The sequence below is a fragment of the Rhincodon typus genome, chromosome 6, assembly GCF_021869965.1.
Source record: "Rhincodon typus isolate 14 chromosome 6, sRhiTyp1.1, whole genome shotgun sequence".
Taxonomy (NCBI): Eukaryota; Metazoa; Chordata; class Chondrichthyes; order Orectolobiformes; family Rhincodontidae; genus Rhincodon; species Rhincodon typus.
In genome coordinates this window covers 19,863,851-19,888,659 of record NC_063337.1, presented here as the reverse complement: position 1 = coordinate 19,888,659, position 24,809 = coordinate 19,863,851, and the positions used below count along the sequence as shown (strand labels likewise).

At 37.8% G+C, this 24,809-nt stretch overlaps 1 protein-coding gene across 3 annotated transcripts in view; it reads left to right on the top strand.

Annotated features, from left to right (window-relative positions):
• Window positions 1–24,809, top strand: part of ppme1 (protein phosphatase methylesterase 1) — a 44,727-nt gene that overhangs the window by 1,414 nt on the left and 18,504 nt on the right. For 2 of the 3 annotated variants that reach the window (XM_048597624.1, XM_020509901.2), the window contains exons 2-7: window positions 7,657–7,750; window positions 10,193–10,285; window positions 14,748–14,805; window positions 16,964–17,015; window positions 23,660–23,814; window positions 23,994–24,084. In XM_048597624.1, the coding sequence (XP_048453581.1) occupies window positions 7,657–7,750; window positions 10,193–10,285; window positions 14,748–14,805; window positions 16,964–17,015; window positions 23,660–23,814; window positions 23,994–24,084 (543 nt within the window). Of the gene's footprint in view, window positions 1–7,656; window positions 7,751–10,192; window positions 10,286–14,747; window positions 14,806–14,861; window positions 15,199–16,963; window positions 17,016–23,659; window positions 23,815–23,993; window positions 24,085–24,809 lie in introns of those variants that run through there. The other variant, XM_048597625.1, reaches the window with a different exon arrangement.

The window sequence follows — 24,809 nt, the reverse complement described above, 5'->3', positions numbered from 1 at the left end:
TAGCACAGTAAGACGTGTATCATTTAAGTCTTTTGTCACTTAACTGTTCTAATGTTTTTATTGTGTTTTATTCATAATCAATTTAAATAGACCATCCCAATTTTGCTAGAAAAGGGAAGCTTTTTAATGATTATTTATGTGGGATGGTCTTTGAGGTGAACTGAAATGATTGGTATTCTGGTTGAGGCTGAATCTTTATGAAGAAATCTGATTTTGAATCTAATTTATACCATTCATTAGAGTAGCATTCATTTTGGAACATCTTCATTTAATATGCACCTAAAAAGTTTGTGTCTCACTGCTTACCATGATATATTGTTTTAGATGAGAAGATGATTCAACTGCCCTATTTCTTTTCAACAATCAATTACCAATCCCTCACACCTACACTCTTCCTGTTTTCTTGAATGAAAGAACAATAATTTTAATGCTACATTTAAAGGGGAGAGTGTCTGGTTCATGGAGTACTTGAGATTGTTTAACCTGAGGCTTTTATTTGTTGTTTGTGTGTGTATCTGAATTCTCTAACTAGTTGTTTCCCCATTTGGTTTTTAACTGGCTGCTGTTTTCTGAAATGATGAGAGAATGAACAAGGAAGGTCTTCTAGTTCTTGTTTATAGTTCCGTTTTTCCTTCTGTCTATTCGGGTCCTCAAAAGCTGTTGTTGAACTATAGTTCAGTGTGTAATCTGGAGCCTGAATCCATTTTCTTTCTAAAGTGGTTAACTGGAGGGTGAGCTTTTCATCTCATAAAATGTGAAGAAGAGATTTGATTTTCTTGATGCTGATTTAGTTGCCTGGTTTTGATGTCTTTGGACAAAATGGTAATTTCAGTGGTGATGACTTATTTATTCTGCTCAGATTGAGACAAGGTTTGAGATCTGTCAGGTGACCAGTGCAAACCAGTTCATATTTCGTTCATTCATAAAAAACATTTCAGCTATGAAAAATCTTTGGTTATAACAATCAGATGATGGAAGTTAAAATTCAATAATCCAATTATTTAAAAAGTCTGTTGACACCAACAAGAACAATGCAGCAGTGTCGTTTAGCCTTTTTAACCACACTGATACCAAAACATGATGGAAAAGCCTGCTTCAGGCTCTCCCAACATACATTTTGTGGAATACGTTATCTTAAATTGTTTCCAACAGTGATGGGTATGTAAAGAGTAATGCTTGGTCCTTAAGTTAAAATGCTATTTTTGGCATCTGTGCATACCTGGAATGCGCGACTTGTAATTTGATTTTTACACTGTCCATGTAATATTAAATTTTCATCTACCGCATACTTTACTGGAATCTTGGTATCAACGCTGCATTGGAAAGAACCAGCTTCAATGGAAGGCATAGCTCATGAAATGCATCATTCAGCCAGATCTTTGTTGAACTGTTAACTTTATTTTATTTGTTGTTTGCTTTGTAGACAGCGTATCTTTTTAAATCACCAGCATCAAAATACGACACTTTACAAAATAGCAACAAATTACAACAAATAGGGGCGGCACGGTGGGTCAGTGGTTAGCACTGCTGCCTCACAGCACCAGAGACCCAGGTTCGATTCCACCCTCGGGCGACTGTCTGTGTGGAGTTTGCACATTCTCCCCATGTCTGTGTGGGTTTCCTCCGGGTACTCCGGTTTCCTCCCATAGTCCAAAAAATGCGCAGATTAGGTGGATTGGCCATACTAAATTGCCCGTAGTGTTCAGGGGTGTGCACCTTAGGTGGGTTATAGGGGGATGGGTCTGGGTGGGATGCTCCTAGGGTCGGTGAGGACTTGTTGGGCTGAAGGGCCTGTTTCCACACTGTAGGGATTCTATTCTATTCTACAGATGAGCTTTACCAAGGAAAGAAGCCATCAGTTATGTGAAAAGAGCACATGAACAGACATTATTCCACTTAGAACAGGGTCTAACAGGACTGGATAGGGTAGGTGCAGGGAGTATGTTTCCGATGGTGGGTGTGTCCAGAACCAGGGGTCACAGTCTGAGGATTTAGGGTAGACGATTTAGGATGGAGATGAGGAGACATTTCTTCACCCAAAAAGTGGTGAGCTTATGGAATTTTTTTACCACAGGAAGGAGTTGATGCCAAAACATTGAATGTATTCAAGAGGCGACTAGATATAGTATTTGGGGTGAGTGGGATCAAAGGCTATGGGGAGAAAGCAGGATTAGGCTATTGAGTTAGATGATCAGCCATGACCATGAAGAATGGCGCAGCAGGTTCGAAGGGCCCAATGGCCTTCTCCTGCTGCAATCTTCTTGCTTTCTACAAAAGAAGATTTGGTAAGGTGTGTTCAAAATTATAAAGGATTTTGATAACAGTAATAAAGAGAAACTGTTTGCAACCACCAATTACCTGAGATCTGAGGCTGCATGAAGCAAAAAAAAGGCAGGGAGGTATTCATGATCTGAAATGCACTGTCTGGAAGAATGGCAGAAGTAGATTCAAAATCAACTTTCACAAGATAACCAGGTAAATAATTGAAAAAGAAAAATACTGGGCTATGGGAAATATTACTGATGGACAATCGAATACCAATTTCAAACAGCCAGCACAAATGCAGTAGGTGCATGGTCTGACTGTGCGGTATCCCTCTGATTCTACAGCTTCAGCTGAAGTTGCACAGAAATTACAACATCCATATCAAAACGGTATACAGATTCATTATTTACTACACAGTGTGATTGCTTCTCAGATTTTAAATATACCTTAACTTTTTTGTTTTGCTAATTTGCAGTTATATTTTTCTGATCAGTATTATGTGGTACTTTGTTAGGATATTGTTAGATTTGTTCAGTTTTTATAAAAATGTATGAAGACAGCCTTCAAAAGGGCTATGTAAAATTTGCCTGTATTAATCTGGTGTAAAAGAATTTGAGGATACAAGATTTGGAGGATAAGGGACATGGTGACATTTTGAATTTGAGATTTATCAACCGATTATCAAGTCAGTCAGTATTTGTGCTTTACCCAGTACTCCGTTATCTCTAAAGCCCAGGGAATGAAGTGACATATCCAAACGTTGGTCTGTAACTTTCTCTGTTAGTGAAAGGAATCCATCAAGTGAAATGTAGAAGGAAACATGAAAAATGAAGTGCACATTTTTAAAGATTCATTTAAAGAAGAGCTGGCATTTGCTTGATGCCGTTGCCCATGTATATTTTTGAACCAACAGCTGAAACATTCATTTTAGTTGTTTCTGGAATCTTAGCTGCCATATTTCCTATATTATAACCACAGTTTTTATATTTCAAAAGTACTTTGTGACTGTAACACATCAGGGCATTCTGAAATCATGAAAGAAACAGAAATTGCTGGAGAAACTCTGCACTTATGGCAGCATCTGTGGAGTTTTGAAGAAAGGTCACTGATCCGTAACATTTACTCTGTTTTCTTTTCATAAATGTTGCTGGAATTGCTGAGTTTCTACAGCAATTTCTGATTTTGTTTCAGATCTCCAGCACCCGCAGTTCTTTGTTTTATTTTGTTTTAGGTATGTAAGGCTTCTGTTAGCACAAAGAATTTTAAGTTAGGGAAAATAGAAAAGAGACTAGACTTTGGAAAGGAATATCAGAAAAAATTTTGAAGATAACAGGAACCTCGGTTAAGTGTTCCATAATCTGGGATGTGCAGAATTAGTTCGGACATTGAAACATCGAAAATAAGAACAGGAATGGTCCATTCGGCTCTTCAGACCAGCTCAACCATTTGTTATGATCATGTCTGATAATGCGACTTGATACCCAGTTTGTACTTTCCTTCCATATCCTTTGCTCCCTTTAGTACCAAGGTGCTATATCCAGCTGCTTCTTGAGATTGTACCTTCTTTTTGGCTGGGCTGCTTTCTCTAATGGCAAATTCCTCAGGCTTCCCACACTCTGGGTGAAGACATTTCTCTTCTTTTCAGTCCTAAATTGTTTACCCCCTATCCTCAGACTATGACTCTTTGTTCTGGGCTCCTCTGCCATTGTGAACATCCTCTTTGCATCTACACTGTCTAGTCCTGTTGGAATTTTATAGGTCTATGTGCAGTTTCCCCCTCATTGTTCTGAACTCCAGCGAATATAATCCTAACCGATTCAACCTCTCAGATGTCCGTCCGCCATCCCAGGATCAATCTGGTGAACCTTTGCTGCACTCCTTCTGAAGCAACATCTTTTCTTAGATAAGGAAGCCAAAACCGCGCACAGTATTCCAGCTGTGGTTTCACCTAGGCCCTTTATTAATGCAGCAAGATATCTTTGCTCCTGTGCTGTAATCTCTTTACTATGAATGCCAACATGTCATTTGTCTTCTTTACCGTCTGCTACAGCTGCATGCTTACCTTCAGCGACTGGTGTATCAGGACACCCAGGTTGTATTGCACATTCAACTCTCTGAACTTATAGACAATCAAATAATCTGACTTCCTGATTTTGTTAACCTAGTGGATAGCCTCAGATTTATCCACATTATATTGCATGTATTGTAATGCTATGCATTTGGACACTTGCTCTGCTTGTCCAAATCTCGCTGAAGCGTCTCTGCATCCTCAGCTCATCATCCCATTCATCTTTGTGTCATCTGTAAATTTGGAGATATTACATTTAATTCCCTCACCCAAATCATTAATATATATATATTGTGAATACCTGGGATACTGGCAGTGATCCCTGTATTCTCCACTAGGCATTACTCTCCATTTGGAAAAAGACCTGTTCATTTCTAACCTTTTGTTTCTTGTCACCAGTTTTCTATCTATTTCTACATTATCCTCAATCCCATGTGTTTTATTTTTACACACTAATCTCTTCTGTGGGACTTTGTTGAAAGCCTTCTTAAAGTCCAACGCACCATATCCACTGGTGGCTCCTCATCAAGTCTACTAGTTGCATTCATAAGATTTCTAGCAGGTTTGCCAAGTATGGTTTTCCTTTCATTAATGCATGCTGACTCTGTCCAGTTCTGCCCCTGTTCTCTAAATGTTCAACTGTTAATTTTTTTGTAATGGACTCTAGCATTTTCCCCATTACCGATGTCAGGCTGACTAGACTATAATTCCCAGATGTCTCTCTACCTCCCTTCTTAAATAAGGGAGTTACATTAGCTACTTTCCAATCTGTAGGAAATTTTCCAGAGTCTACAGGAACAGATACTATAGATATGTCCTGAATAGTGGGGAAACCAATGAAAAAAACGTTCCTGTAACAAGCTGAAGTTAAATGACAAGGTTGGAGATGGAAAGCCAAATAGTTTGCATTTTTTTTTTGGAATAATGCATGGTGAGATTTTCTGACTTGAAACCAGAATGCTTGGAGATTCAAAATATTCACAGATTAGCTAATGATCCGTTATATCTTCACTTCAACTATAAATTTATATTGTAGATTTAGTTCAGTGCATTCATCAGCTTGCACTTTATTTGACTCTATTCCCTTAACAGCATGAGCCCTCTATTCATTCAATCCCTTTTCTACATTTGAGCAATCTCAGTTCTTTTCTTCTACATTCATAGCTCAGCAGCATAAATGTTTTTTTTGTTTGACCCTACCTATTTTCTTAATTGCAAATTGCATCGTGACTAGCTGCCGTATCCATAGAGTGGTATTACTCGCATGAATTCATAAAGATTCTTGGATTTCAAATCATTTAGCGGATATTATTAATGTATGACTCAAATTGATATACTTGCAAAGATTTTTGTGTTTGTAACTACTTCTATTTCCATTTTCAACTCATTAAACTTCTTCATTCACAGTGTAACTTAATTTCTTGAAATCTTTTGAGCCTATAGTTTATATGACCCTGTATTTTTCCGCATTAAATATAACTTCTAATTATTAGACCAAGTGTCAAGTTTCAGAAGGATCACATTGTCCACCTACTCATTTTGTTTCCCACACAATTTTGTTGTGAGTAAGCTAGAAATTCTGCAGTTGACACATTCAGCTGGATTATAAGAAATAAGACAAATTAAGAAATTAGATTTGATTGTATGGAGGGACTGATGCATTTTATGGATAATTGGTTCTTAAAATCATTGGGAGAAGCTTAATTTTTTAAACTGTATTGTATCATCAAAAATTTTCCAAGTTGGATTTTTGGCCTCAAATGCCAATAACACATTTAATTAGATCTTTTGTTTATTATAAAATGTGTCCTGCTAAGAAACGTGTTACAGCAGTAGCATGGTGATATAATTCCATAAGCAGACTAGTGAGTCAGCTGCTAAAACCTACTTAGAGTTATAAAAAGCATCCAGCACTTCAAATGGTGATTTATGTTTCCTGTATCAATATTGGCCAATGAAAAGCATTTCTATTTCAGCATTAAGCATGACCAAATTGCTATAAAGATCCCTTATTCTACCCAATTTGTGATGATTTCATAGTCTTTGTCAACCACCGCTATGTCCCCTGAGTGAGATTGCAAAAGAAAGGGCAGTTTTATGCTTTTTTTTCAATCCCACAAAGAAGTGAGTGGAGATTATCCAAAATTACTTCATAACAGATATTTATAGTCAACAGAAAGAGAAGGCTTCCAGTGTGGGTTTGATCCTTGGCCTTGAAGGTGAAAGGCTAGAATGCTTACCCAATCACATATTAAATACCATGCTTTATTGTTAATTAATGGATGGTATTGAATTTCTTATAGTGATTGGATGTTCTCGGATATGGAATGTCATGATTAACTTGGAGTGTCCCATTTTTCATTTTTTTTTTGCTATCCTGACTGTTTTGGCTCATTTTGGTAGCCCTCTGGCCTCTGAGTCAGTATGTTCTGGTCCCACTTCAAGACTTGAACACAAAAATCAGAAGACTAACATGTCATTGCAGTAGTGCCATATTTAGGGAGTCTGCAGTGTCGGAAGTAGCTTCTTTCAGAAGAGACATTAAACTGAACACCCCCACCCAACCCCCAATTTTTGGAAGAGGGCAGGGGGGCTATTCACTGTGGAATGGGCAATATTTATCCTTTAATTGGACAAAAACAGATTACCTAGTCATTATCACATGCTTTTGGGAGCTTGCAAATTGGCTGGAGCCTTTCCTGTATTTCAATACAACGAATAGTCTGCCAAAAGGTATTTCACTGGCTGTGAAGTACTTTGAGAAATCTGGTAGTCATTAAAGGTGTTTCAAGTTGCAATTTTTATAATATAATTTTGCTTTTTCTTTCCTTCATGTGGTATGATGGTTGAATGAATACTCATTCCATTGACCTCTGCCTATTCAAGTCACATCAATTTTTGTTCCATTTGCCAGCAATCCTCAGGCATAATTCAGCCAATACCAGTCCCTCCACATGTTAACTGGAGGTAGCTCGTCCCCTCAAAACTGTAAGTTTGAGATTGGTAGTGCTTTATATATTTCCAAAAATCAGTACAGTGCTCAGCATAATGCTAGAGAAGTAAATCATTTTAGTTGTGACTTTCAGAAGGTGGAGTTAACATGGGACAAAGTGATGTTTTCCTATTGCCTCTGATCTCTGAATATTGAGAAGTCTGCTAAAATACCTTTTCCTACACCTTGATTATTCTTAAGATTAAACTTTTAAAATCTTGTATGTAACTGTAACATGAACAGAGCCCTCAATGGATTAAATGTATACTAAAACTGCATGTAATGCATTGAATTCTATTTTCAGCTGATGGTTTGTGTCACTTTGTTGCAGCCCTGGAAGAAAGCGGGATTTTTCCCCTGTGGCCTGGAATCATTACTTTGAAACGATGGAAGATGTCCTAATTACAAATGGAACAAGCAAAGACATATCTTTTTAAAGTACAATATGTGAAAATTTATACTATAAAACTTTGTGCTGAATTGAAGCATTCACTTTAAATGCACTACTTTTGTTTGCAATTATAGGTACTTTATCTGACCTTTTTTATGTATAAAAAGGATTGGATTGAATAGTGTTCAAATAACATTAAATACCTCTATATTTATTGGTAGTTCAGCCATGCCTTTGTTACCTAAAATGACGAAAGGCTCATAAACCTTTTATGAGCTTGTCCAGAATGCACTTTGACTTGTATCCTATTGCACACTAGATCTGCCAGTCATTATTCTCGTTCTTGCTGACCTCTAATTACTTTCAAATTTAAAATCATTTTCTTCAAAATCTGCAATGCCTCACTTGGCATTACAATGTGAACTTTATGATTAAATTTGCAAAAGAAGGCGTTCACATCCAGCACCAATATCTAATATCAGTGGGCAGGATTGTGACAGTTTTATGTTGGTGGGGTTGCCAGTTAGAGAATGTAATGTGTTCACATTGAGAAAATATGTTTTAAAATATTAAACAAAACTAATTTGTGATTTTACATTTGTTGAATAACAATTGGGGGACCAATTTAAGGGATTTGCAAACTGAAATATGCATCAAGTTTTTTTTTTTGGATTTGACTACTTCAAAGCAAATTTATGAATAAGGTTAGATGTATAAAACAACATAACAACTGCCTGTATTTCATGTCTCTCTGTATGATGACATTAAGAATCAACCAAGTTGTCTCTGTCTGTGTGAGTCTAAAGGTACTATAGGCCAAAGTGGATGGGGATTACATGCTTCCGTCTTGCATCAGTTGGTTGTTACAAAGGTCCAGTGTTTTATGTGGTCGTCTTCTGGTTATGTTACAAATTGCCGTGGATGCAAGTAGAGCTTACAATCCAGTTGCTAATACAGCAACCATTCAAGTATAGTACCATATAAATTCAATTTCTCAAATAATCTGCTCCCACACTCATAGCAGGAGGCTTGTGACCAAGAGTTACATCATTCAGTTTCATTTTTCAAGTGAATTGTCTTTTTTTAAGTTCCTTTTATTTTTCTCTGTATTGATGTTGGAAAAACAAATGATCAACAAAATGCGAAATTTGATAAAATGTTGGTGAAAATAAAAACCAGAAATCCTACATGTCAAATGTGCAGGTTACGGATGAATGGAAAGGTCCACGTTAGAATTATTGTAGCTTCTCTAAAATGATGAGCAAAGGGTTGGGAAACCATAGTTATGAGTTTGTGTCCTTTTATTTAGAGCAAGTACTTTATAATATCTCAAGGATAATTTGGATATTAATATAATTAATATTTTAGCTGAGAAAGTATTAAAATTAAAATTAAAATTTCCTCATGTTTTACATTTGTGATGTACTGAGATGTGTAATTTGATTTTAAAATATTCCTGGTGGTGACAAGCGTGCTGAGAACAGTATTTCTGTGAAATCAGGACAGATCTTTGACCTAAAATCTCAACATCCTTTTAGAGTAGAGACCTCCACTACCCTTTTGTGTGAAGAAATACTTTCTAACATTTCTCCTGAACAGCCTAACTCTAATTCTGAAATTATTACCCCCTTGTGCTGGAATCACCTATGGAGGAAATCATTTTGCAATTTCTACCCTATCTTTTGATCATATTATACATCTCAATTAGAAATTCCCTCAATCTTCTATATTCATGGGCAAATAAACAAGTTTTGGGGATTGCTGAAAAGTCTAAGGATGCTGTTGAAGCTTTTCATTTTGCAGTCAGGTCAGATGCAAGAATGCCAAAAGTCATAGGGAGCAACAGTTTGAATTGCATGAGAAAAATAATTTCATGGATTAGATGGAGCATTGCCGTGGAGAATGCACTAAGGAACAACCAGTTGCGTAATTTAACCCTTTAGTTCTGGTGTCAATCTGTTGAATTTGTACTGCACTCAGAGCAGCATGTATGGTGAGGTACCAGAACTAAATGCAAAACAGTGTATAACTAGTGCTCTGTAACATAACTTCCACTTCTTTGTATTCCAGCTTCCTTTAGATAAAGGCCTCGTATTTAATTAACCTTTTAATTTTTTTTTTGTAGACTGTTTTGTGATTTCTGTGCAAGGATCTTTTTATTTTTCTGCTTAACCATAGTTTCTACCTTCTCACTATCCTGTAAGTACTCTAATCCAGCTTTTCTGGATCTAAATTTCGTTTGCACTTTCCCACATTGATCTCCATCTGCTACAGTTTTGCCCACTCATTTTAATCTATCTATAGTGTGACATGTGTGATTCACTGGCTGCAATATTCTAACAAATTTCTAATGCTTTTGAGAAAGTTACAAATCTGTCATGTTTGTTAACGGCAAAGCTATTTAAGTCCATCTAGTATATAAATTCTTTTACATTACCCTAATTTTATATTGCAAATAAACCTTAACCACTTGTACTCTTTTCGAATCTACAAAAGTGGATCTGATGGGCCTGTTCTTTTGTTATTGCATGGTGGAGGCCATTCAGCACTCTCCTGGGCTGTATTCACTGTAAGTAATTGCAAATTTTAAGAAAAATGCAGTGTGGAAATTGCAAAATGAGATTTACTGCACAGCAAGAAACCATTCGTATTTGCTCATTATTGAAACAAAAGCAAGACTGACCCACATTGCATCTGTATGTTCCCTATTTCTGTTCATTATGTACAGGTGTCCCCCATTTAAAGTGCTTTCTAATAATGTGTTTTCATTTTAGCGCAGTTTGTAAATAACAACAAAATGCAGCCTCCATTTTCATTTTGGCTTAGTTTAGTGCATATATGCCTAAGCTGTGGTGTAATTACACATGCTCAAGCCTGTATTTAAAGCAAACTACTGCTTTGCTTACTGCCTGTCTCTACTTTGTCCCACTCACTACCCCTTTTGCTGCTTTCTCCTGCTCTGCGCCCTGTCCTCATCACTATCACTACCTATCCCTTCACTAGTTCTTGCTAGCTCTGTCCAATGTACAGTCCTTCTCCCAAGTTATCACTGATTTTTTTTTAAAATCACTTCTTAAAATGACTTCTTCAAATGACTTCTTCAGTTTCGTTCATGACCTTTTAAAAATTATAGATTGGGTACTCCATCAAATGAATAGATAAATAGACCATCAGAATTGAGTTCTTTGTACTAAGGCCGTTCTGATTTGATTTCAACTGTATGTAATTAGCCAGGTGATGGAACCATTGCAATTTGCCGCTTAACTCATGTTCTCACTTCATCATATTAAGAGTTTTTAAAAAATCATGATGTCAACTCGAAGATCTGCATGTGGTTTCATCTCATATCAACTGCAAGATTAGGCTGTTGCTTTAAGCATGTGTCTAAATGGTAAATGTGTGTTGTTATTACATAATGAGTTTAGGGATAAGAGAAGGAATGAAAATGACTTAAATTCTAAAATTAAACTTGGACGTGCAAATTATTGCACTGTAACATCATATAGTTTTGAAATGGTTTCCATCGATTTACTTGAACCGCAATTTGTAGTGTTTCATTGCGCATGAACAATTCTGCCGTTTGAGGATCTTCTAATTTGCAACGTCATATAAGACACCGATTTAAGAAAAAGATTGTACATTCTGTGATGCCTTATTACAATTTTTTCCCCCCATATTTTGGTCATATTAATGTTTGAATGTCACAGCTAGGAAAGGGTGACAAAGTGATTCTGTTGTGTTCTTGATTAGGAGTGCATTTTTATTTTCCAACAATGCTCCAAAACCAGTTACAGCCAGGGATTAGCCTGTAGTCGTGTCCCAGTCGACTGGTAATGTGTTTTGTTCAGCTGCTGAGATTTGTCAGAGCAGACTGGTATGATTCAACCCCCAACATGTTCCTAAGACCCTGTAGAGATTTAAAAAAAAAAAAAAAAAAATCTGTTTGGCTCTTGTTATCATGTTCTGCATGTCCAGAATCCTTAAGATGGAGCATATACGGTAGAGGTCAGACTTGTGCAGCACCATAAATCTGTGATCAGGAAACAGGTGTATAATGTTTTTCTTCTTTCTTAGAAACTTTTTTGTATTTGTTTAAATTAAGCCTGTCATTAAGTTTTTGTTAGTTTATTGTTGATCCATTTTTGAGCACATTTTAGCTTTACAGGTCTATTCCTTAAGATTTTTAAAATAAGTTTTTTTTTGTCTCCACTTGTTTCTCATATAGTGTAGTTTGAATCAGAGGTACTTTTCCTGAGGCCAAATATGAATATTTTAAAGATGTTATGGGCAGTATTTTGCCATGTTCAGTATTTACGGGGCTGGCTAATAGAAATGAGTATAGAACTACTGGTTTGTATGCATTTACTTTTTAACTTAAAATTTGACCTGCTTAGATGCCTCATCTAAAAACAAGTTCACTTTCATCTTAACTGACTCTGCCATCAAAATGGTGCTGAAATAACTACTTAAACATCTGATTATGGCATTTGTGAAGCATAATATAGTTTACTTTCAGAGTTATATGCTTAATAACAAAAATGCATGCCTCAATATTTAATAGAGTAATATATGGACAAACATTTTGACCGGGGAAAGAGGACGATATGGTTGTAAGTGTGCTTAAGCCGAACCTACAGTGTTTACCTGGCATATGCTTGCAGCTCTAAGTGGTGCAATAATTACAGTGTAAGTTACAGATTTCCACATGCAGTTTTTGAATTCCCTGTATTCCTGTCCTCTGTAGGTGTTACTGCAACTCTAGTGATGTATTGGCTTACTCTTCTGTGCTCTTATAATTGAGTAGAAAGATGCTTAATGTATGTTTGGTAGAGGCCAGCGACTGCCATTGTGTATTTGGGTCTGTAGACATTATGGATGGAAAGCGCCCGTAAATTCTGTTTGTGAAAACTGTCACACTTGACGCTAGAATAATTTGGTATTTCAGAACACCAGTCTTAACTGATTACACAGTAAACAATGCTATATCGAACTGAAGTGAAATACAAAATGCTGGAGAAAGTCAGCTCTTCTGGCAGCATGTGTGAAGAGAGAATTAATGTTTCATGCTAATTGACTCCTGTTCAGGCACCCCCACTATCTGTCCCACTTGTTCTTCCTCCTTTGTTAATGTTAAAAAACATCATTTTCCAGCCCCCTTCTCTTCGGAAGAAGAGCCATTTTCCTGAAATGTCAACTCTGTTTCTCTGTCCACAAATGCTACCAGATCTGCTGAGTTTCTCCAGCATTTGTTTTTGTATTGATTTAGGAATGTTGCTGGCTCTACATACTATGTTTATTTTAGGTGCTGTATTGTACTCTATTAGAAACATCAGTCATTTGCTGGAAGAATAAAGCCATAAGATTCCACTGTTTTTAAAAAAAAAAGTTTTTTGTTATACAAGAATCAAGCAAAGCAAAAAACTGAGTACTATCTTGGTAGCCACCTAGACACTGAAACTGAACCAGCCAAATTGAATATGAAGTAACAGGGAAGTTATGGTCAATTTATAAACTATACATTATACATTTCTGGCAGATGAAACTAGGGCAGATCCCCAAATTGCCTTAATTCACTTAATGTGTAAGTCATTAATCCCAAGTGATGCAATCAATCCTTCAAAACTATTGTCTTTCTTGTGGAGAATTCCAGCTTGGAGCTAACTTGGTCTGCAGTTGACAGACAACCTTGAGTTCCACAGGAGAGTTTTCACTAAGAGTGACACGCATCTCTAGAACTACCTCCACTCAATCTAGATGGCATAGATTTACCAAACGCATTTTCAAATAACAAGCATTTGCAGCAACTGTGTACTTGCTTTATTTTCAACTTCAGAATCTAGCCTTTGTCGTCTTCACGTCGACTCGCAACTTATGCTGAGCTGTGTCCTTTGTTGTATAACAAAGTTTAACCTGTTTCAGTGTCCTTGGAAATTTTGGTTTATCATTCACAATTTTGATGTCACTTTCCTTAAACTACAAGGGTTGGTTTTCTTTATTTTCCAGTTGGTGTCCATCTCAAAAATACCAGCTTTGAAAACACAGATTCCATCAAAAATACAGTACAATTTTATTGCCGTTACCTCAGGTTAACCTAATTTCATCCAACACTTTTTAAAGCATTGTACTCAATAGTTCACTTGATGAAGACATTATATGAATAATATGGACCAGATTTTAATCCTCCTTTTGTGCAGAGTTTTTGATCTTTGTAGAGAAACTATTACTCGGCTTATGTGACACATGACTCAAGAAAGGAGCAATCATCCCGAGTTCACTTCTGATCACTGATGGAAGTGGACGTTGGTTAAAATACTGGCTTATATCTAACGTTCTCTCTGCCCTCTCCCCTAAATTAATTAACTTGTCGGTGCTCAACGTAAAAGCTAATTCAACATGCCCCAGGCCAACTGGAATCAATGGAACTGTTAAATAACAACATCTTCTGGGGAGAGAATACAACTTGTTTACTTAAAGTATTATTCTATCTGATTGTATCAATGACCAGAAGGTCCCAAGCTAAATTCCTGGTGTATACTCATTTGGCAGAACACCAGTGGAGTGGCCATGTATTCTCCTCTTGACAGTGACTCCTGTTTGAAAAAATATTTATAGATGAACTCTGGGTGCACCCAATGTTCTGTTTTGTTGTGAAATCCGTCATCAGTTAGCTATTTAATATTTTCTGTTTCAATTTGTATGTGAAGAATGGTCAAAACATTGAGATATTTTTCAATGAACTATAACACCATGCATATTTATGTATTCGGAAGGGGGAGAGAGATTAAATTGTATGGCCGTACAGTTCATGCACCCTCTTGTGCTCGCTCGCTCTCTCTCTCTCTCGCTCACCTCCAAGTTTGTGATTGTTGTTGTCCTGCATTGTGGACAATACTTGTATGGCAGTATTTATGGTCCAAGGAACTAAATTACTGAGTTGTTTTAAACTTATGGCCATAAAGGCCACCACTTGCAATTCATGACATGAGATTGGAATATATGACTTAATGATAACCTGTTCTTTTTAACCACAGTCCATGATTATCAGTCGAGTTCACTGTAGGGTTGTGGCAGTAGATCTACGAAGCCATGGTAAGGTTTATTTGCTATTTATTCCGGCTGCTAAGTGTTTATCATTAAATTTGATAAAGGAGCACCAGTAAAGGTGTATAAATTTGTTTGCGTATCAGTTTTTGTTTAATTGCACAAATAGAGCCACTGTGTTTTATACTGGTTTTGTACTGTACCAATTATTTCTTTGACCTGTCACTAAAAGTCATAATTCATCCCAGTTTATTATGGTCAGCTCATCTGTTGTCCTGACTTTGGAACAGTTTCTTTCCAGGACACTGAAAGTTCTAGAGTGCCCATGCACTGGAGCTTCCTCTGGTTCCCAGAATTTCCTCCAGTACTTTCTCTATTTTCTAAATCCTGTGGTCTCCATCAAAACACAATTGGGCTCCAAAGCCCTTAACTCAGAACTTTGTAAGTATTTGACCTTTTTAAATTAATAGTCTTCTCTTTTCTCTTCTGCACCCCCGCAAAAAAATTGAGTTTTGATTTTGACAACACCCCTGGGTCAGTTTCAACTCCATGTGGCATGTGTATTGCCTAGATTTTGAGAAAATATTTTCATCATGTACTAAGTGTAAGCTATCTGAGTACTTCAAATATTCTGGTGTAATTTAGATTGAAATAATATGTTAAAAAATTTTAGCGATTAATGTGTGTGAGTGTGTGTGTGGCCTCCTGGCTGATATGTAATATGGAATCAGAATGCAAGGAGGCAAACTTTCCAGCCATTGCACTGCTTTGAACAGATACCATTGGACTCACACCGACATTTTCCCCTTGCCCTACTCCTAAATTGGTATCGCTGTAGTGTAGGGTATTGTGAAGACAAACCTGCCAAATATTGCAAAACACCAGCAACCTTGGTTTTTCCACTGAATTGAATTGGGAAGAAGAATTTAATATTTTTGAATCTTTGATATCAGTAGTGTTGCAAGATCCTTTATTAAACAGGAAGGTAAACCCAGGGAACACATTTTGAACAAGGAAATAATCCAGTTTTTAAAAAAGCTTAGTTTAACTTTTCAGTTTTAGTCATGTAGTTGACATCTTTTAAGTTTTTTTTTTAAATGCCAGCTGGTCTGCTCAAGATAGAAACACCTTCACCATGGTAAACTAAATATTTATGGAGATGGGCGAGGTGTGGTTGTGCTGTAGCTTAGAAAAAACAAAGTTGGGGACTTCATTATAATGTTTTTTTCTTGCATTTTGTACTCAGCAGCCAGACAGCTTGATGTCTTGATCAGCCTTAGGGTTGTGGGGAGAGCAGGGGGTAGAAAAGGCTGCAATTGGGGATCTTTAGAGAAAGCCATAGCAATTTGAAGGAGGGAAAGAGGGGATGGAAAGATTGGGGGTGGTTGGGGGAGAAGAAAGGCTGTTGCAGGAAGGGAGAAGATAGGACCTGAGCATTAGTGCAGCATGTCTGCTATGACCACAGTGGAGAGAGGGGCATGTAGGGTTGGTGATCAGTAGTGGGAAGGCCAAATGTTTTTTTTTTGAGGCCTGGAAAAATACTTCCACTCCTGGGCATGGAGGCATTTGTCTTTTTAGAGCATTCCCTTTTGCTGACAATTTCTGCCTTCCTTTCACTGCCAGGTTTTCATAGCTTTGGGAAACCTATGCAGCATTGGTAAAGTTTAACTCAGGCTGCCAATGAGACTGTACATTGCTTCTATCAGTGCAAAATAATTATGTTTTACATATGCCTCGTAAGTAACCTTTCTCTGGATACTAGGTCACTGCAGTGATGTCAGTGATAGGAAACAAAATATTTGTGATCTGGAACGATTTTATTCAAAACCTGACCTGTATTCAAATTGTCCTGATAATTACTCTGGAATTGCATGACACCAATAAATTTGGTTATATCCTGGTAATGGAAACTCTCTACTATTTGGAATCAGTGTTGGTATTCTTTCTATCAAAAATGATTTGATCGCTGTTTACAAAATTGACACTGACCTCAGTCTTCCAAAAATGGATTTACGTTTCTGCTGCATGCTGAAGTTTATAGTTTTTGCATTTTCCGCGGTTTTATACCAAAATGTATATAGTTCCCCAAAATGAAGGTGTAGCTAAAATATATTGGATTAAATCATGTGTTATATGTTATTCAGTATGAAGACAGGAAACCATCTGTAGTGAAAACATCTAACTTCTGGTCCTATTTATCTTGCAGGTGATACAAAAGCCAGAAACGCTGATGATCTTTCAGCAGAAACTATGTCAAGGTATTCGGTCAATAAAATAACTATTTCCAAACATTGTAAATATCCAGCAGCCTAGTGTTTAGAGTTAATTTTCTTTCCTGCCATTTTATGTTTCTCTCTGCATTACTAGAGAGTCATTAAGAGTTTACATAATTTTTCAGCAACTTGTGAAAACCTCTTGTGACAAAGGTTCTTCCATCTCCCAGTGTGACGTATGTCCTGACTATCTTTTTTTAACACAACATTCAGAACCCAAAATTTGTGTTCCAAAAAGATGGGTAAATATTCTAGCATTATTAAGAAATATCATATGCACCCTCTCTCTGCATGTAGTTTCTATCTATTTACTTACCCGAACCATACTTGGAAGCATAAAAACATAACAAAAACGGCGTAGGCCACTCAGTCCTTAGAGCCTGCTCTGCCATTCAATATGATTATATCCAACATCCAACTCGGTACCCTGTTCCTCTTTCTGTCCATATCCTTTGATCGCTTTAGTCCTAAGGCGTATATTTAACTCCTCCTCTTTGAAAACATTCAATGTTTTGGCCTCTGCCACATTCTGTTGCAGAGAAATGGCCAACCGATATTCTTAAACTGTGACCTGTTGTTCTGGACTTCATGGTCATCGGGACATTCCTTCTTGCGTGTGCCTTGTTTAGTCCTATTAGAATGTAGCACTTCATTAAACCATGGCTTTATTTGCCTGCTTAATTATATGTTCAGAACTGCACATCAGCTTGTGAAGAAACACAGGAACTTTCTTGTGTTGATGGGCGTTTATGTCATTGTTTTTGTGGAAACCTTGGTGTGCACAATTATCTACCAAGTTTCCCAATGCCACAACAATTACTATACTTTTAAAAAAGTAATTGTTAAAAGATGTATGTCCTCAGGATGCCTAAAAGAAAGGAATGAACATGAGCTTTCTTTCACAAAACTAATGAGTCTTGGCTTTGCAGCTTCCAATGTTGGCATGTTCTCCTTTAACTATGGAGCCCAAAATGACACACATTATCTTCCAGAGGTGGCCTCTCCAGACCTCTGGACAATTTTAGAAAGACTACTCATTCCTGTACTGCAGTCCCTTTGTCAATGAAGTCTAACATGCCATTTGCTTTCCATGTTACTTGCTGTGCCATCATGCTAACTTTGTTCCTTTTATAAGACCATAAGAAGTAGGAGGAGGGGTAAGCCATTTGACTCCTCAAGCCTGCTCCATCATTCCGTAGAATCATGGCTCATCTGACATTCCTCATGCCCATTTTCCTGCTGTTTCTCTGTAACCATTAATTTCCCCTAGTGATCAAGAATCTAACTACCTCAGCCTAAAATGTACACAAGGACTCTGCCCTCACAGTTCTCTGTGACAAGGAGTTCCAAAGACACTCAACCCACTGAGAGCAGAAATTCCTCCTCATCTTAGTCTTAAATTGGCACCCCTACATTCTGAGACAATGCCTTCTGGTCCTTGACTCTCCTATGAGGGGAAACACCCGCTCAGCATTTATCCTGTCTAGCCTGTTAAGAATCCGATATGTTTCACCTCTCATTGTTCTAAATCCCAATGAATAGAGTCCCAACCTGTTTAGCCTTTGCTCATAAGAAACTCTCTGCATACAATGGATCATCCTGGTGTACCGTTTCTAAAGTACCTCCATGAAAATGATATCTTTCCTTTTAAATAAGGTGACTAAAACTGTTCTCAGCACTCCAGATGTGGTCTCATCAACACCTTGTACAATCGCAGTAAGCCTTCCCTAATCTTACATTCCTACACAAACCTTCCCTAATCTTACATTACCTACACAAACTTTGTTTAGGTGTTCCTCTTCCAAAGTTTTCACTGACAACGGATACCCAAGAAGTTTCGTCCGCAAATGCCTACAAAACAAACGACAGTCAGAGGACACGGTACAACAGAAGACACTAGCAATGCTACCCTACATCAAAAAATATCAGAAATGACTACCAGACTCCTAAGACGTCATTAGATCCTGATTGCACACAAACCTGCAGCAACACTGCGCCAAATGTTATCAAAGACTAAAGACCCCATACCGACAGTAAACAAGACCAACATGATATACAGAATACCATGCAGCGAGTGCAACTGACATTACATTGGACAGACAGGGAGGTAACTGACGACCAGGATATATGAACACCAGCTGGCAGTAAAAAGACATGACCAACATTCACTTGGCTCAATACACACAGAGAATGAAGGCTTATCAGTTCGACTGGGGCAAGCAAACACCAGACATGCAAGAGAATTTCTGGAAGCCTGTTTCTGAATGCGGGACTCCATTAACAAACACCTAGAAATAGACCCAGTATATGGACTTCTGCTAAAACAACAGAACCGGAAGCAACAAGACCATCATGCCAGAGGATCATAAAAATCTGGAAGGAAGCAGAACACCAACGATTCGATGATGTTGCCTAGAAAGGTAACAAAACGTCTGCACACCACAGAACAACCGGCTCGGCAAGCTAACGAAACAATAGATTCTTGATCATTGGGGGTATCAAGGGTTATGGGGAAAACGCAGAAAATGAAGGTGAGGAATGTCAAATCAGCAATGATCTTATTGAATGGTGCAGCGTAACAGCCTATTCCTGTTCCTTCTTCTCATGAACTTATTACATTGTTCATTAACTTATGATGAGGTGGTTGAAGAGTTCCCTTTGGTGACCCAGCTACGTAATAAATACTGGTTCCCCTTTATCTACCCCCACAAGTTACATCCTCAAAACGTTTGAGTACGTTTGTCATGCACATTTCACGAAACCATATATGACCAGAGACTGGTAGCTAACATTAAAAAGAAACATAAAAAGCCTTCTATAGGCAATAAATAGGAAAACTATAGTAAGAGGGGTCGACTTTACAGACCAAAAAAAATCAGCGTGGCATGGTCATGAGTATGGCTGAGGTACTACATGTCCGCATGCAATTCTATAGTGGGTGAAGGATCCAGGGCTTTATAAGTGAGGCATAGTGTAGAAATGCAAGGAAAAGACAATATTTATAATAGATTGCTTTGGCATCACCTGAAGTACTGTGTCCAATTCTGAGGATGATTCAATACATTTTTGAAAATGCTTCCAGGGATGAGAGTATTGAATTGTGATAATTTGGAGAAGCTGGGTTTGGGAGAGCCTACTCCTCCTCTTCCTTGCATTCTTTTAAGAGGGCTTAGTTGATTTGATCTTGTAGAGTGCCTGCACAGATACATAAATAGTCTCCTTGTGGGATGAAAGCATTTGATTATTCTATAGTTCTAATTAACTTTTAGCTATATAGATTTCTAGGGGCATTTATGTTAAATGCTCCTTACTAACATCACCATGGCAATAAAAAACACAAAAGTATTGGAGAACAAATATGACATGCTCATTAGAATTCTTTGAATGTAGACTGTCATTATATCTAGAGAAATTTCCATCACCATCAACTAACGGATTAAAAACTTGTTCTGTAATAGTTTGAAATATCCTCTAATGTTGCGATAGCTTTAAAATGTTATTGGTAAACTAAGCATTTCATTATATTTTAATTGTTTTTAAATCAAATGTTTTGTTGACATGTTAATTTCTGTTCTCAATCTGAGCTTTTATTTGACAGTTCCTCCAGAGTTCTGACCTGATAATAAAACTTTGAGTTTCACTGTTAAACCTTTTTGGAAAGTTGAGCAGCTTTTCAAAGCTTTTTGTAAATGAAGAGCCAATTACCCAGTTGATTTCAGCTGTCCAGGAACTCAGAATGGAACATGCTCACATTAAATCTTTAGTTTATTTTCAATGCCTAAGAAACTGTGTCTGCAGCCTGGCAATAAACTACAAGTCCCCAGAGATCAGTTGTGCATTGAGAAAGTAAAATTGACTGACTGAGAAAGGATAAAGTAAAGCTTTAACCTAAATTTTTGTAAGGACTTTGGCTCACTTTTCCCATTGTCCTTTCTGCCTTTTTGCTTTATGTTCCTTGTATTCAACATACTATTTTAGTTTTATTTTGTCTGAGCCTTTCTTGTTCTGCATTTCATTCTCCAATCTGGGATCAAAGATCTGGGAGAAACTTCTTGAAAATTGTCCTCCGATTAGCTGAGAAAGGTTGTTCTTTTTCAGCTCATCAGAATTACTCATCTGAAGATATTTTATGATCCCAGTTGATGGTAGTACTAGACAAGTCTGGTTCCAGAGTAGACACTGGCTTGATTGACTACAAGTTTTTTTTTTGTAAGTTGGTTACCATGCTAGTTAATCACAGAACATGTTGGCACAAGTCTGTCAATGTTTTCACGTAAGAGTGCAACATCTGTTCTGCTTTATTTTAATAAAAATTTTGAAAGATCTTCTACAAAAACAGCAAAAGCGATTCAACTCTCTCCTCCAGTGATATCCTTTACATACTCCAGTCCCAGTGAAGTATCGCTCTTCAAAATTTCTTACTAAACTAATTGAGATTGCAAGCATTTCCTTTCAGCAACTTTTTGCACATTCACTAGGTGCAATTCCTTCCATCTCTCTCCCTGACAGGCATAGACAGGCCAACTTATCTTTTAACTGACTTGGACTACTTTGAGGTTGCCAAAACAGTTTAAGATTTCTTTCCAGGTGTGACCTGAAGACTTCCACAAATTAAACTGCCCTTCTGTTGTATGGATTTTTTTTTTCTGAGCTTAACTTGCTGGTGGTTTGTCGCCATCTGTATTTCTATGGGCCATTAAAACTCAAGTCAACCATAATCAGCGATTATCTCACCACGTAATCTGTTGAATCATTTAGCTTAAGTCATATGATTTGTTCAGAATGTCTTTAGCTGGCTGCTCCAAAAGCCATTTTGACCTTGCAAATTGTTACAGCATTGCAAACCAAAAACTCATTTACATCAGGAACTCAACATCACCCAGGACAAATCATGCTTCTTCATTAACCCACCTCCCCATCTTGAGCATTCACTCCTTTTGCCACTGAAGCATAGTGGTAGCAGTGTTTGTATAATCTACAAGATTTACTACAGCAATTTCCAAGAATCCTTCAATGTTACCTTCCAAATATTCCAATCTATAAGAATAAGGAAAGCAGATGCATACAAATGTCACCGTCTGCAGATTTCCTTCCTGGCTTGGAACAAAGGGCTTACGTAATGGCTGGAGAAGTGGTTCCAAAGACTGGCTTGAAAGCTGTTCATAATTTTGCCGCAACCATGTCCAGGAAGCCCAGTGGATTTGAATCCTAATTGGGCAGTCTACTGTCTGCTATTAGGGTTTTTGAGCTTTTGGAGGAAGTCAGGTGTCAACAGCTCTTCATTCCCAGCAGTGCCACTGGGAGACTTGCCCAGATTTGGGACTGCAGTACGCAGGGTACCAGGAATAGCTCTTCCTGGTCCAAAATGGGAGTGAGCTCACTTATGCCTCTTGTGCATGCCCTGTTTAGATAGTGTTGGGTGATGTGGTCTTCTGTGGAGGTGGCTCATGCCATTGGTGGGGGCTTCTGTGGGGACAAGCAAAGTTGCCTCTAAACTGTGCATTTGTGCAGCTATTCCAGTGTTCTTTGCGCAGCGATTCATAGAATCCCCACAATTCAGATAGAGGCCATTTGGCCCATCGCATCTGAACAACCCTTTAATAAACATCCCACCCCACCATCACATCCACATAACCCTCCATTTATCATAGCGAACCCACTTTACCTCTGCCACACTGGACATTCTGGGCAATCCACCTAACATGAACATCTTTGGACTGAGAGGAAACTGAAGCACCGGGAGGAAACCCATAAAGATATAGTGAGAATTTGCAAACTCTGCACAGACAGTAACCCAAGGCTGGAATCGAACCAGGGTCCCTAGTTCAGTGGTTAGCACTGTTGTCTCTCAGCACCGTGTGGCATTGACTGACAGTTCCAGAAGTAGCTGCTGTGCATGGGCCTCGGAGGCCCACACAGATGGTAAGAAAATTAAAGGGAATGTTTGGCACAAGGTGTTCAAACAAGCCACCCTTTAGGCTGCATCTTGCAGCCTGTCCATGTGGTGCAAGTCCCCAAGAGGCTTATAATTGACCTCCTTAGGGGCTTGAATTAACTTGAGGGAAAGGTCAATATTCACCTTCTCCCTGTTATGGTTTAATAGTGGATATTGGAATGATAGAACATCGAACATAGAACATAGAACATTACAGCGCAGTACAGGCCCTTCGGCCCTCGATGTTGTGCCGACACTCTGTCTTCTCACTTGTTTGAACAACGTGCTCTGGCTCTGGTGTTCTGGGTCTCATTCTCATCATGCACCCTTTCAGCCTGCCTCTAGAGGGAAGGCATTTTAAATTCCACCTTGTATATCTTTGTCATTATGTCAAAATCCTGAAGCGCCATCCCCAACAGCACTGTGTATGACTGCAGCAGTTCAAGGGACATCACTACTATTTGAAGGGTTTTGTGCAATGAATGCTGACCTTGTTCACACCCGTGAACAAATAAAAGAAAATAACAAATTATGTATTAAGCTAATCCAGAATACAATGTGTTAAGTTATCTTGACATTGGGTTGTCGAATTCTACTCCACCTTAAATACATAACCTAGTAACCTTTAAAACCATCTGTGAGGCAACTTTGAGAATGCTGCTTTTGTTTCCAAAATATATTTTTTCTTTTACAGAGACATTGGTATTATAGTGGAAACGCTCTATGGTGAAAATTCTCCCCCCGTTGTTTTGATTGGCCATAGTATGGGTGGAGCGATAGCCGTTCATGTTGCAGCAAAGAATCTGGTGCCATCTCTTGTGGGTCTGTGTGTGATTGATGTAGTGGAAGGTGGGTGATTTAAGTTGACTGGATCTTTTTCTAAAAGTAATGATAGATATAATGAGACCCTGCATAACAGCTCTTAGAAACCAGCTGTAGAACATTATAACTTAACAATATCTATTAGTGATGTATGTATAAATTAAATTTCACTTGAAGTCTCTAACTTTTTAAAAAAAAATTTCTAGGCACGGCAATGGACGCTTTAAACAGCATGCAAACGTTTTTACGGAGTCGGCCTAAAGTGTTCAACTCTATTGAAAGTGCCATAGAATGGAGGTGAGATTTTTTACCTTTCTGAATGCAAGTAACTCTTCTGTCCCTTCTATGAGACATTCTCTACAAAAATGCTCTTTATTCAAAGAGAAAAATTGCCACATTGTCCCAAAGGAAACTGAAGTTGCAGTAGAATAAATCTGCAGTCTTATCATTCAAAGTGTCATGATGTCACAGTCCAATTAGAGGCTTGGGTAAGAATTAGCCATTCCCTCGTCCAAACATTGGTAAGTGTCCATTTCTGTTTCAGGGTTGGAAACATTTGAGCGTTTTTTCAGCTTGAGCCAAATTTGGACAAAACAAGATAATTTTTTTTTGTAAGCATGTAAAGAAAATGAGGTGAATTGCATGGGAATAATACTTGCACTTTGGCAAAATGAGCACTCAAGCTCAAAGTCAGGTTTCTCACATGTGCTCTGACACAATTTGCCTCAGAAGTTTAAATTGTTTTAAGAGTGTGCACTCCTTTTAAACACCTCTAGAATTCCATTTATCATTTCATAAATCAGTTGCAGAAGTCATTGGCATGGAAAGAATGAAGGGTGAATTTCTAGTGAACTTAAAGGAACATCAGTTATTTTTGAGCTTGGTAACTAGTATGCTTCTTTTGTGTGTTGGGGTTGCTGGAACTGACAAATCATTTATGAAAGTAAAACGTTAACTTGATAAAAATTTAGGGTCTTCTGGCAAATTTCTGATAGTTTCATGGGTTTGGTGCTTGTACTGGA